The following is a 14,628-nucleotide window of genomic DNA, read 5'->3' as shown; positions in this document are numbered from 1 at the left end:
TGTCAAGTGTTTTGAACAGGTTTATCAGGAAATTCTTGTTAGATTTTGTTTCAGATTAATCATTCCACCTCAGCAGTTGTGTCATATCTCTCAAAATATGTGTATTCGCATAGACCTAACTTAAGCATGCCATGAATTCTTTCACTTTTCTCTTTTGCTACCAAAGAAAAGGAGGTTTTCGCAGACACATCTGCGTTGTCATTCCACTGACGTTCTGACAATCAGATGAGGAGTGACACAGATGCAAGGACAGATTGAGTTCCTCAGACGGGCATTGTTTGACCAAATCTTGATGAGCCATTTTCCTCAGAATTTATTACGTTGTCTTAAGTGGAGGTCATTGTGAGATATGATCTTGCTCCTCGCATAAATCAAGAATCATTTAGCTCCTGTTGTTATCGCATTCTCTAACACAGTTCTGCATAAACTGGTAGAGTTATACACTGAAAACCTTTCCATTAAGCCCTTTCTCTTTATCTGTGTCTGCGTGTATGTATGTACGCACACACGTTGCTTGCGCGCGCGCGTGTGTTTCTGTGTGCGCATGTATTTGTCTCATATTTAACAGATGTACTTATTTACAAGCATAACTACATATGTGTTTGTGTTTGTATGTATTTGTTTTATGTTTAACATACATACATATTTATAAGTATATATTGGTATTTGTGGGTGTGCACCTCCCTGGTTGTATGTTTTTTCCCAGGTTCCTCAGCACATGTGTGTAGGGTGATGTCTAATCATTGATCGCCCACTGTCCTAAGTCTGCTCAGTCCCGTTGTGAAAGGCAGTCCAAAACACCACTCCCAAGTCAGCGTGGCTAATTGTGTTTGTGCAAAAACAAATCTCAAATCTCCCTGTTTGTAAGGCATGCACTCTTCACAGGCATCAATTTGAGCCCTGTCAATCCTATTAGGAGATCTTCACATATAAATAGCACCAGAAAATCCATGAATGGGTCTTACTAGTTTTTCACTGTAATTGACTCCTTTTTGAGGCCTGTCTCATGCAGGGCGGTTGATTTTATACGGAGTGTTGTACATCGGTCTTTTGTGTGGCCGGTGAGTAATGAGCTACTGATATGCAAGATCATCTTTTCTTCCTCTCTGCAATACCACAGCTCTGACTGTACCGCTGACACACACACACACACTCATAAAGCACAAATCTGATGACAGAAAGGCATTGACACAGTGGATTCAAAGCACTGCCACTGTCTTCTCTGGCTGAGACAAGAGTTGTTCCCACTTCCCTCTGTGGGGACCAAGCTACCGTAGATCTGTGGAAAAGAAAAGAACGGTATAAAATCTGAACCCACGACCTTGACGCTTTTCAGCTGTGTTTACAGACCGCCCAAAGAAATGGCCTTCTGCCAACCACCGAGACGTTTCAATCTAACGCGGACGGCTCTGCCAGGGTTTCTGCCTCCGAGGGATGTCTGTACAACTTTTGGGTGCTATTTTTTAAAGAAGCCCATACGTTACTTTAATGTTGAGGGCCTTGAATGCATACTCTGTAGCAAGAAAACGTCCTGTGAGTTCTTTTAGAAAGGAATTGGAAAATCGCTCACGGTAGCTGTAAAATTTTTGTTAAAGTTAAAACCCATCCGTTTGCCATAAACTGAGGGGTAGGAATAGCGTGCACAGGAAATGAGTGAATGCTTACCCGCTGTTACTCAGAGCGGTGTGTACAGTGGAATTGTACTGTTTTCTTTTGTTTTGTTTTGTTTTGTTTTTTTTCCTCTTACTCTGTAGTCTTTCATGAGGTATCACAGAACATCAGAGCGCTGACTTACAACACACGTCTGCCCATTTGAAGGGATAAAAGGCCGCTGTTTGTTTTAAACCTTTTGTTAAGGCTTTTTAGAGTTTTCATCTTCTACTGGGAGATGTTTAAAAAAAAAAAATAAAACTGGAGGGAGAGGCTGTCCCACATGTCTCTCTATCTCTCTCTCACTCATACACACACACTCACACACACACACACACACACACACACATGCAAAGGAACTTTAAAGAGAGAGGGGTGAAGGGACTGAGAGAAATATATTCATCTTTGCCCTTGGTGTCCTGCTGCTTTTAGTTTTGACTGATTACACTGCGAGTCAATGATTGGCTGGGTCGTGGAGTCTTTGTAGATGTTTATCCAGTGTTTCTCCTCACAAGAGTCATGTTTTTCTGAATTGGAGCGGTGAGAGAATCTCTGTGCGTCTCTGGTTGTCTGACCCATCTCTTTTGGTCCTCACCCGTAGGTGTGTGGTGGTGTTGCTGAACCCGAAAAAGAGCAAGCAGCATCACATTTTTAACAGCTCCAGGTAAGGGCCCTCACACAGTGTAAACAACACACACACACACACACACACACACACACACACACTTAGACCTTACCTTCAATTCTAAAAGGTCCTGCAAATCAAAGAAGGTTTCAGCTGAAACACTGTTGTAAACATTGTAACTGTGTTTCCTTAAATAATCCCATAGGGCACAGGCTAGAAACTTCTTTCACCGTTTGATAGTGCACAATACAGCTCGTTTATAACCGCCTCATTTCTAAACATACATACACACCTTCTAAACAGGCATATTCAGAAACTGCTTTCACTGATGTAAATTTTAGCTTCTAAAATTAGACCATAAAATATCTTAAACGTGCAAGTAAATGTAGACATCATTCTCTTTCCATGGATCAGCAGTTTATCACAGATTCTCAGATGTAAGCACCCAGAAAAGAGCGGCATAGACTCATCCTAAACATACACTGGCAGAGACGTGCTTAACCGTGGCTCTCTCGCTCTCTCTCCGAGTCTGCTGCTCCAGACCGGTTATTAAAGTACGTGGACATGGTCATTTTCACTTCCCTGTAATTGCACTCCAAATGCGCCCGGAATTACAGGGGCAGCCGGAAATGATTTCAATGAACCGTGTGGCTTATCACATGACCACACCGAATCTGTGAGAGGAACACTCCATATATTTCTCTCTATACCAAAATGTTCAGTAGCTCACTGCTGTGGATCAGGTACCATACGTGTTTTACCCTCAACAATAAGCCAATAAAATCCTGGGGGGGAAAAAAATTAAAAGGAAAAATATAAGTATTCTTTCTTCAGCATTTCTGACTACCTGTATTTTTTTTTTTTTATGTCTCTCATTTCACTATCAAAGTGTCTCCATTGTTCATTTAGATATATCAAAAAATATATCAAAAAAGGGTTAGCAGTGTATAATCTTTGGAATGTCTCCCATTTACTTCTCAGACAAACCTATTATTATTGTTCTGAAAAAAGCCATTTGTTTCCATATAAACAAGGACACAGAATGCATAGCGCACATTTCAGTGGTTACTCCAGAACAATATTTCACCATAGCTCTCCACCATATATGTATTCTCCCTCTGAATTATGACTTTTGGTTCAGCTGTTCATCAAACTTGAAGATATTTTGATAGTGTAAACCAGGTACATTAACATTTTCGCAACATTTTTCATGAACAACTTGACTTTTTACCAAGTTGGAAATCGCCGGTCAGAGACAAAAGCCCTCCAAAGCGACTGTCCCGGGCTGTCGCTATGCGTGTTGAGACAGGAAACCTCTGTTCGAGGGACCGGATGCTTTCACTTCAACCCTAACCCAAATGCTTCCTCTTCCTACCTCTTTACAGGAAAACCATAACCACTTTATCTTTCTCTCCGGATGGCAAGTACGTGGTCACGGGCGAGGTGAGTACTCTGTCTCCCTGTCTTTTTTTTTTTTTTCTGGCCATGTCACTATCACAAACTGCCTCGGAGGAAAAACGAAAAAAAAGGACAGAAAGGGAGATAACGGGGGCTTTTTTGCGCTTCACTTATCAGATGAATCTTCTGTGGTTATGAAAATGAATCTTCTGTGTGCATTGATTTGTGGGTCAGCTGCCGATGTTACATACTGATTACCGAGATGATGTCACGTCCAGTAAGGTAGTCCGGAAAAAAAAAAAAAAAAAAAAAAAGAACGAGAAACATGATGACATGTAAATTGAGATCAAAACAGATGTCGTTTGTAAAGGAATTAAAAAAAAGGAAAAAAGGAAGAAACTGTACCATTTCTGGAAAAGCGGCCCATTTGAAGTGTCTGTGAAGTGTGTTGGGAGGGTTTTGTTTTTGTGCGTTAGCTGTGCTGTGCATGGCTGGTAATAGCAGGTTAGTGTGCTTGTTTAATCCAGTGATCCATACAGACTTTGCACAAGTCTTTAATGGTGACTCCTGTGGAGTGTGTATGTCTAATCCTTTCCATTTAGGAGGACGATCCCCCTCAAGCTTGTGTGTATAAAAGTGATGTGAGTGTGTGCTTACTGGTTGCCATGGTTGCGGGGGGCACAATGCCAACCCACGCACAGAGTCTGCTGTCAGTGAGAGGTGAAGAGGGAGAGAGAGAGAGAGAGAGAGAGAGAGAGCAAGCAGAGAAGGCATGAGGAGGCCAAGGTCCATGGTTTAAGACTGTAGCAGAAAGAACTCAGCGTGTGGTTGTTTGGCCTGTCTGGTTGACTTGTGCAAATAGTCGCCACAAATTCTGCTCCTATATAAGTCCATCGGGAGAAGAGAAGGCCCCGTCGGAGATATAAACGGTGCAAATTGTTTTCATGCGTGCAAGGGGACCCATACACTCCCTCTGCATGAAGACTGCCACTGAAATGAATACTTTGTCAAACAACACTGACTGAATCCTTAATGATTACTCAATTCAACAGTTCCCTCTCCCTTTGTGCAGCTTCTGTAACATCGAGCTGCAGTACTAAATCAGAGCGGCAGCTGAAGTTGTGCGCACTCTCATTACAACATGATGTTCTAGCACTTTCATCAGGAGTTTTCAAGAATAAATCCCCCATTGGCTCTAAATGACACTTTCTCAGTACTCTCGTCTTAGATCGGATTGCACTACACAGATAATCACAGGATAGCGCCAGCTTCTTAACCTTTTGGGGTTTCCCTTCGACCGAACGCAAAGTGTAGCCACACATGTCTGGCACAGGCATTAATCCTTGAATGTGTATTTCTCTCTCTCTCTCTCTCTCTCTCTGTGTCCAGAGTGGGCATATGCCTGCTGTGCGGGTGTGGGATGTGGTTGAGAGGACACAGGTGGCTGAGCTGCAGGAACATAAGTACGGGGTCGCCTGCGTTGCCTTTTCCCCCAACAGCAAGTACATCGTCAGCGTGGGCTACCAGCACGACATGATCGTCAACGTCTGGGCCTGGAAGGTGCCCCAAAAACATCCCCTCTTTCCTTCAAACACACGTCGATTGAATTCTTAATGCGTAGTACACATCTCTGTTGTCCAGAGGAAAAGTCCCATTAAAAAAAAGCGCAAATTATGTTTTGAATGCCCATCTGAGTTTGTCCTTGAGCGGTTGTTGTTTGTCCTTGTTGTCTCAGAAAAACGTGGTTGTGGCTGCTAACAAGGTTTCCAGTAAGGTGACGGCAGTCTCCTTCTCCGACGACAGTTCCTACTTTGTCACAGCAGGGAACAGACACGTGAAATTCTGGTACCTGGACCATGCCAAGACTTCAAAGGTACACGTGCTTAGTTAGCCATCCTTAAAAAGACTTGTCAGTTCCGCCTTTAATCAAATAAAGGTTCTCCCGTTTGCCATTTTTACCACTTGCTGTGGATGCTGAAATTGTTCCGTGGCCTCCACTGAAACGATCATTTTGTCGCTTCTTCTACTTTGCGTTGATCAAACCTAATCTACTTGTCTGCTGATGTAGCTACCTAAATATTTTAAATGTAGTCCAAGCTACCCCATGACCATTGAGTTGTAATGTCACAAAAAGATCCTTTACAACTTGAAACATTTAAGATGTTCAGCAGAATATCTTCTTTGTGTTCACTTTTCACCATTTCTTGGCCAGCCTTCTTGTGATACCATTGAGCTTTACAGAACAGAAATGTCATGTAGTGAATTAAAATGAATTGTGTAAAGTTTGCATATAAGAACACCCTAGCTGCACCTTTGTTATCCTACTTAATGCAGACGCTCGTTGAATCTCTGTTAATGCTTTTATTTCACATCACTCACGGCTTTGTCTGTTTGGCCAACCATTTTCACAGTGATCTGAGTTTTAGTCGCCTAATCTTCTTAGTTACAGCATTACCTAATCATCATTATAACACACCTTTCTGAAACAATTGTTGTTGTACGTACATGTACGTTCTTTGTCAAAAGCAGTCGAACTTTCACATGCAGTAATAATGCATGCAATACCCGCAAATGCTGGGATTCATGGAGTGTCATGGGTGTCATGGAGCGGAGTACAGTTTTTCCAGGACGGGCAAGAAAAAACCCGGAACAATCCTGGAAAATTCTGAATGGGTAGCAACTCAAGCTTTTAGTTATCTTTGGAGTCTACTTAGCGTTTGACACCGATCTTCAACCAGCATTCAGAACCAAAATCCTCTGCCAAACCCCCACATAAAGTCATAATATATAACCATTCTTCCCTGTGCCAAAATCTTTTTTTAGGTTAATGCCACGGTTCCCTTACTGGGCCGCTCGGGCTTGCTGGGAGAGCTGCGGAATAACTTCTTCAGTGACGTGGCGTGCGGAAAAGGCCGGAAAGCAGACAGCACCTTCTGCATCACCTCCTCTGGACTACTCTGTGAATTCAATGAGAAGAGACTGCTGGATAAATGGGTGGAGCTTAGGGTGAGTGACGAGGACAGTGATTGGCTAATCTTCGTTAGAGGGTTGGAAATTATTGGGATTACAATATCACTGTTTATCTGTAAATCAGTAATACAGACAAGCCTGTAACAGTTATTGACGTTCTGTGTCCTGTATAAAATATTTCTGACACTGTGCAGTACGATTCATCAATTTGGTGGCTGCTCAGTTTCATCGTTAGCTGTGACACTGCTGACTTCCAGCCTGTTTTCTCTTCCATAAAGCTGAAATCTTTCCTTTGATTGACGTTTAATTTCCTGTGAGCAGCTCTGCTGTTGAAGGCCTGTGTGAATTTAGACAGCGTGGTGTGGATGTGTTAATTTAAGTAGAGCCACCTTCTAATATTAGTGTACTCTGCTTTTCCTTCTCTTACACTGTCCAGAAAAACGACAGTATCACAGTAAGTCACTTGTCTTTGCTGCAGTTGTCACTTTCATGTCATGACTGAAAGCTCATTGGATGGTGCCATGACAACACGGGTGTCAGTCATTTCCACCTGTTCACCCCACTGGGTTTGCGAACCTCGGGGTTTCCACTGGCAAGAGATCATTGTAACATAAGTCCAGGCATTTCCTCCATTAACACACTCACTCACAGTGTCTCTGTCCTAATGTTTTCACCAGAGATTATGTATTCATTTAAAAAAAAAAACAGTCTTGACTGGCAGCAATCAAAATTTTGAATTTCAGTTCATACCACTTTTGCTGTTTTGCTGTTAGAACACAAGTTTTCCTCTACCAAGTGCATTTGCCACATTCTGTCTCCAACGAAAAGAAAGAGAACTCTAAATAGTTTGGAGTGTATTTAGGAATGATTAGACGCCTGTTTATAAATAGCTTTATGATGATAGTGAGTTTATAATCCATCCCTTTGTTATGTTGCTACTTTATCGGGAGAGTAGAGGAGTGAGTGATTTGACTAGCCGCTGAATGAACCTGAAACACATGACTGGAGGGTGAGAAAGATGGTATCCGCAGATTGTCCACGCCAACACCTTCCTGCTAACTGTCAAAGTGGGTCGTCGTCAGAGCAGGTGGGCACCCGTACAATCCCGCCTTTGTGCCAGTCCTCGGCGCAGAGAAGAAAAAAAAAGAGAGAGAGAGAGAGAGAGAATGAGGGAGAGAAAGAAAAATGGATAAAGACAAAGGCTTCTCTGTCATACAGGTCATGGAGCACACAAAGCACCGCATTCCTCCTTAGGATCTGATTATCCCCCCCCCCCCCCCCCCCCCCCAAAAAAAGAGTATCTAACTGTTCCAAGTTCAGACTCATCAAGAAAAACACTCCTCTGTTCTTCCATCGCACCCTTTCCGCTGGCTTCCTCTCCCGACTAATCAAAAGCATCTCGCGCGTGTTCAGGAGTGTTAAATCAGGAACAACGCCCCGCTTGTCGCGTCGAGGTGTGAACACACCTCTTCTCACATTCACTCTCGCTGGAGCGCCTCTGTCTAGATCCGATATTTCACCCGGCCTAGGAAACACTGCATTTCACAGCGCGGATTTATTCGAAGCCCGTAGAAATATGTTACTGAGAGTACGAGCCTAGTTGCGTGGGTTTAACTTGCGGGGGTTTTTTGCTGTTGTTTATTTCTTCTTTCATCAGTGAAGGTGTATGCTTAACCACTTTAACCTGTCCATCTCTTACTGTCTGCACTGTTATGAAATATCGCACATTGCAAGTTTTACCCTTCATTTATTTATTTATTTTTATTTATTTATTTTTGCGATGTTCCTACGTGTGTGCTTTTCATTCACTTGACGTTTAAGAAAGGTTCTCTGTATGTCTAAGCAAACAAAAGTTTTTGCTATTAACTCAAAATATACTTCATTTGATCATCATCACAAGAAAAGTCTGTCACACAAAAGATACAAAGAGCAAATCTCGAATCTCTCTTTTCTCTCTCTATATCACTTTCTCCCTCTCTTTTTTTTTTCTGTACAGACGAGCCTGGCTACCTCCCTGTCCGTGACCGAGGAGTTGATATTCTGTGGTTGTGCAGATGGCACCGTGCGGGCTTTCAGCCCCGTGAACCTGCATTTCATCTGCACCCTGCCTCGTCCTCACAGCCTGGGTACAGACATCGCCACCGTCACCGAGGCCAGGTGAGGTCACGCTCTCTCCGCGGCGCCTACGCACACACACACTCGAGCGCGTCGCTCGATTTACTTCTCATCACGGAACTAGAACTGTATCAGTCACAAGTCGCTGTTTTGGAAGCCTGCATTAAAGTTTGGCTGTTCCGAGTCTGTTCTAGAATTTCCGCTGATTGTGACATTCTTCATATCCAAAGAACTCCATGACATCAGCAGCTTCTCATGTACAGCAAAAAAAAAGCCCAGATATTATTCGGCTTGTGTGGCATCGTGCTGCGGACAAGCTGGTTTCGGTGTTTATCTCATCGCCCGAATGAATTTATGTACTGTTATGCTTTAAGATTAGGTCTTTTTAAAGCTAATAGGCTTCTCATAGAATGGGAGAAGTGGCCCAGGGTTTGTTCAGCGCTCTGTAGCGCACTGTGGAATGTGTTTGCGTATGCTCCAGTTTCAAAGAAAGAAAAAAAATACTTTGGCAGTGCCATTGTCGTTCATTTAAAATGTCAATAAGGTGGGATTAATGGACTCATTGTTTGAGCCAAGGACCGTTAGCCTTTTCAGTGTGGGCTGTTTGGTATCTGATTCTCAAACAGCATCATAAATATGCAAATACCCCAGGATAATTTCCTCTTTGTTTTAGAATTCATCCAGGATGTTTGTGGGCTCATCTCAGTATTTCTATCCGTCACATGTGTTTAGCATTCTCAGTTTTTTTTTTATTCGCCCCAGGGACTTCCAGACTCTGTCTGTCTCTCTCTCTCTCTCTGTCTCTCTCTCCGAGGCACAAAAGGATGTCCGGCGTTCTCTTCATGAATATGCTCGGACAGCGCTGGAAGCTTGTGTCTGTCCAGCTGAGTCGTAAATCCTCAGCGCAGTTGACACGAGCCATAGACAACCCAACGAGTCTTATCCTAGTCTTGGACCGTCTTCTCTCTGCTGTGGTGGCATTTTTTTTTTTAACGTCCCACACAAACATTCCACGTGCCTTACAGTCTCAGCAGAGCTTGTCAGCACAGATCCGCTGTTGACCATTGTTAAAATCGTTCATTTCCTTGCCCACACTGGTTTTACATTCGTTGTGATGAGGAGTAGTTCAGTTCATGCCTGTGGTCTGTCAGATATGAATGTAGTCAGTAAGGTTCGTTAAAAAAAATAAGTAAAGAAAGGAAAAATTACACTGCCTCAGCTGCCTCATAATACCTCATTAGAATTCCAGTGGCCGCGCCGCTCACTGTCAGCTCTCGATTTTTCGGGTCAATTATCTCTAATCGTCACCAGGCCTTCTCAGCAGCGGTTGGAGCTTGGGTTCCAGTTCCGCTAGAACTTTCCCATGACCCTCGTGTCACTCTCTGATTCAATTTATGACCTTTTTGCCCTCAGCCACCTCTTTGCCTACAAGATGGATGCCCGGTACCCTGACACCGTGGCCGTGTCGTACGACCCCACGAACCGCTGGCTGTCCTGCGTCTACAACGACCACAGTCTGTATGTGTGGGACGTCCGGGACTTGCGCAAAGTGGGCAAAGTGTATTCGGCCCTCTACCACTCCTCCTGTGTGTGGAGCGTGGAGGTAAGGGGTTGATTCATGAAAGACTCATACGATTCAAATTGCGTGCGTGTATGTGTGTTAGCACGTGTTTGTGAAGAGTACACATTACAAAATATATTTGCCCAGTCTGTAACATGAATCTGTGTATAACACTGTATGTTAAGCTGTGCTTGCCGAGAATTATATCCCAGGCCTTTGCACTTTGTGTGAATTTATCGACTCTTTCAGCATCTAATATAATCTGATATTGGTCCACCGTCGGCCCTAATGTGTCTGCTCATTGTTTATCCAGTGGTGACCTAAAAGCAGGTTGGATTGTGATTGTGTACTGAATGAAAACGGGTTTCCACAGAGCGGCATGTGACCCGTTGCGTGTGCACACCGTTGGATTCCATTACGTTTTCCTTTTTGTTTGCGCTTTAGGTTTACCCAGAGGCCAGCGAGGGCGAGCAGCCCTGCCTGTCTCCCGGATCCTTCCTCAGCTGTTCCTCAGACAACACGGTCCGCCTGTGGAACACTGACATGCACTGCACAACCCTCAACCGCAACGTCATCAGCAACGTGAGTCTAACTGCTTCATCAGCTCCTCGTCACTGCTCCTCCTGGCCTGGGCCTCCTCACTCTGCGTTGGCTTTGAGTGGATTGTCAGTGGAGAATCTTTATGAAACAACACCATAATACAGGGGTTCTCAGCCCTAGTCCTCAGATCTTAAGACGGTCCTGTTTTTTCTGGTGACTGGTCGAACAGTCAGGGCAACTGAACAGCCACATGGTCATCACCCTTGACTTAAAGGGAGGATGGGACATCCATCAGAACCTAGCCATTTAGAACCATGAGTTTAGTGACTCTGCTTTAATGTCGGGCTATAATATCTGGAATTCCCTGAAGCACAAATATAATTGTTTGTGCTGGTTTTAGTCTCTCGCATCATGTCACCACACATAAATTGGTATTGTAGGTGTGAATTATATACAGTACACATAAATTGGTATTGTAGGTGTGAACTATATACAGTACACTCATATCATTCTTTATTTAAATTGATATGTTGTGAAAAAATTTGTTTAAAGGCACACAATTCCGACAGTTATTTAGATGAATATACAAGTGGTTTTGTTGTATCAGTGCTAATAGCAATCCTCCCTCCCTCTCCAGGATCTGCAAAAGATCATATATATGGACAATAACACCACAGCTCTGCTGGATAGTGACTGCATTAACACCAGCAACACAGAGAAGGCCGATCCACAGACTTCTGAAAACAGGACGGGCATTAGGACCATGTGTGTCAGCCCAGATGGGCAGCACCTGGCATCGGGGGACCGCAATGGAACCCTGAGGTTTGTCCCCTGGGGAAGGCCTGTGTTATTCTTTTTTCTTTTTTCAAATTTTTTCATTTCGCTACTTAGCACAGTTCTGCTAACAGATTATTCGCTAATTAACCCTCTGAGGTCTGACGGAAAGGTTAAGGTGTGTGTTTGTGATTCACTGAGTGTTCAGTGAGCATTAGATTCAGAGAGGCTTATTATGTAGGTACACCAAATATATGCACAATTAACTTAAAGGTTACCCAGCTAAACATAGAGGTCTCATATCTTCCCGATATATCTGATACAGCCGTCTGCTTTTCACTGCCGTAAATCTGTTTTTCTGAGGAGAATTAACACTGAAAATGACAAAATAGCTGTAACATTTTATGTGACTTTTAAACTATTTGTATTTACAGGCTTTTTAATTATTATTGTCATTTCAAACATATTGTACATGTTTTATTTTTTAATCAATAAGATTTTATGGTTTGTTGAGCCCAGTCATTCTCTGGTACATCTCTGAACACAATTAATATTTTATAAATATTGATTCACCATGCGACCCCAAGAGAGATGGTGGATTTATTCTCGAAATCTTTGCGGATTTGAACATACACAGATACTAAAACGCTTCATAAATCCAGCATCCTCAGGGCTCTGTGTGTGTTGTTCTTTTGCAGGATCCATGAGCTTCAGAGCATGGAAGAGATCCTGAACGTGCAGGCCCACGACTCAGAGATCCTGTGTTTGGAATACTCTAAGCCTGAAACGGGTAAGTGCAACCATAACTGCACAGCCCTCTGGAGCCTCCAAACCAGGACCACCAGCAGATCACACTAACCAGCGCTAACTCAGATGCTAAGCAGATGTTTTTAGCACTTCATCACAGGCTCTTGCAGCTGCATTTCACGTGAGGGTGGAGAAATTACAGACGGAGGCAAAACTGAAAACAAATAAAAGAGATGGCATAGCTTTGCGTGATATTAATATGTAGATCGGGAGTTTGGTTAGCATGTGCACTTTACCATTTTACCTTTTAGTTCCAGTGCTGGCCCAGCCCCACACACCCATGCACAGACACACACACACACACACACACACACATACTCGGCATTCACTGTTTACTAATTCAGCCTCCATTCAGTAAGCTCTTGTAAATCTGTATAGATTTAGCTTCAAGTGCATACCTGGTACACAAGTTTACTGGTGTCTGTAAAGTGTTCTCTGTGAACTGGACCGGACCGGACCATATGCTTCCCTGGGCAGGGTTTTATATTCATGGCCCGTGTCCAGTTTGTCCCCGTTCAGCCTTTCTGTAAGATAACACATCTGTCCTGGCAGTCATTTCATGGATAGTTTTGTTATTATCGAGTTCCCTTTCGCTAATGCTTTTAGTCTTTTGACACCACTCATTGGAGCAGAGGAGTTAAGGGATGAGATCATGGTCAACCTACTTAAACATGCAAATGTGTTAAACGTTACCCCTGTTGTATTGCAATTGACCAGAATATCCCAGGACAATTACGAAGGGGAATTGCTTTGCATTTCAAATAGCGCTTGTGTTTAGACAGTCTGTGGCACGATGTCTGTCGTTCTTTATCTACTGCCGCTTGACTGCTTTCGAATCCGCTTGACTCTTCCAGCGGACAAATGTCTGAAAATGCACTTTGGCTGAGAGAGAAAATAAAACGGGAATAGAACTTTCAGCGATAAATGGAATTAAGAGCCGTAGATTTAGAATAAAAAATTTCATCAAGTTCGAGGGAGAGTATTCCATTTTCATTTGCTGTTGTTGCCACGCAGCAATTAAGTTAATGTGAATTCATTCGATTTGGGATGCTGTTTATTAAGACAGATTGCTGGATGCTTGGTTGAACACTGGGGTTGCGGAAAGACAATGCTTTCCTCCCAAAACTGCTTGGCAATTTAGTGCAAATAAATATTTCACAGCGGTTTGTTGTTTAGTACTGTTTTTTTGTTTGTTTTTACATAGATTTATTCCACATGGTAGTTTTCTATTTTTAAAAACGCATTTAAAAGTTGCATGAGCTGACCCTGTTTAGAAAGATAAAATCCTTCTGTTTAGCGTTTTTTGTTTTTTTTTTTGTCAACACTAATGAGTGTTTAAGCTCATGCAAGGTCCACAGCAGTAGAAACTTGTTTGTGTCTTGCTCTGAAAACCAACAAAAAAAGAGTTTATCTCGAAGAGATGATGACACCCCAGAGCTTGTTTTCTGTTGATGCACACTCCAACAAAGTGTGATTTAGTCAGCATGTGGCCTGGGTGTTAAAGAGTTGCTCATGCGTGTGCTTATAGGAGTCTCACGCAACAAAGACACCCTACCCTCACCGTTAAACCCATCAACATAGACAGCATGTAATGAGAGTCTTTAATCAGAGCCATTTTATTTGGCACCATAGACTGAGATAGGGCTCAGTACTTTCACAGTTAACACACTGTACTATTAGGATGAGGACTTTCACGTTTTTTGTATTGTATGTATGGGGTGATTCTCAGCTACTGGTCTATATGTTAGTTGAATGCTGTAGGATGATTAGGGTTGAGTATGGTACTGTGTTGTTGTAGTGGACTTGTAGGATTGGGTACAGAAGTGCTTACTGTACTATGTATATAGGGTTTGATAGTGTATATCAAAGAGTTGATAACAGTAATATTTGTTATAGTATATGTGTGGGGTTGAGTACAGTAGTGTTTGTTATAGTATATGTGTGGGGTTGAGTACAGTAGTGTTTGTTATAGTATATGTGTGGGGTTGAGTACAGTAGTGTTTGTTATAGTATATGTGTGGGGTTGAGTACAGCAGTGTTTGTTATAGTATATGTGTTGGGTTAAGTACAGCAGTGTTTGCTATAGTATATGTGTTGGGTTAAATACAGGATTGTTTGTCATAGTATATGTGGGGTTGAGTACAGTAGTGTTTGTTATAGTATTTGCGTGGGGTTGAGTACAGCAGTG

General features: G+C 42.8%; 1 protein-coding gene across 1 annotated transcript in view; it reads left to right on the top strand.

Moving 5' to 3' along the window:
- The window catches only part of mapkbp1 (mitogen-activated protein kinase binding protein 1), a 34,878-nt gene that overhangs the window by 10,953 nt on the left and 9,297 nt on the right, over window positions 1-14,628 (top strand). The window contains exons 3-12 of the mRNA XM_030787865.1: window positions 2,252-2,314; window positions 3,661-3,718; window positions 5,063-5,233; window positions 5,409-5,546; window positions 6,497-6,679; window positions 8,640-8,800; window positions 10,172-10,361; window positions 10,764-10,901; window positions 11,497-11,681; window positions 12,332-12,423. Coding sequence (XP_030643725.1) covers window positions 2,252-2,314; window positions 3,661-3,718; window positions 5,063-5,233; window positions 5,409-5,546; window positions 6,497-6,679; window positions 8,640-8,800; window positions 10,172-10,361; window positions 10,764-10,901; window positions 11,497-11,681; window positions 12,332-12,423 — 1,379 coding nt within the window. The remainder of the gene's footprint in view (window positions 1-2,251; window positions 2,315-3,660; window positions 3,719-5,062; window positions 5,234-5,408; window positions 5,547-6,496; window positions 6,680-8,639; window positions 8,801-10,171; window positions 10,362-10,763; window positions 10,902-11,496; window positions 11,682-12,331; window positions 12,424-14,628) is intronic.

This window comes from Chanos chanos, chromosome 1 (assembly GCF_902362185.1).
Source record: "Chanos chanos chromosome 1, fChaCha1.1, whole genome shotgun sequence".
Classification (NCBI taxonomy): domain Eukaryota; kingdom Metazoa; phylum Chordata; class Actinopteri; order Gonorynchiformes; family Chanidae; genus Chanos; species Chanos chanos.
The sequence above is the reverse complement of the archived record's forward strand: the minus strand, read 5'-3'. Positions and strand labels throughout refer to the sequence as shown.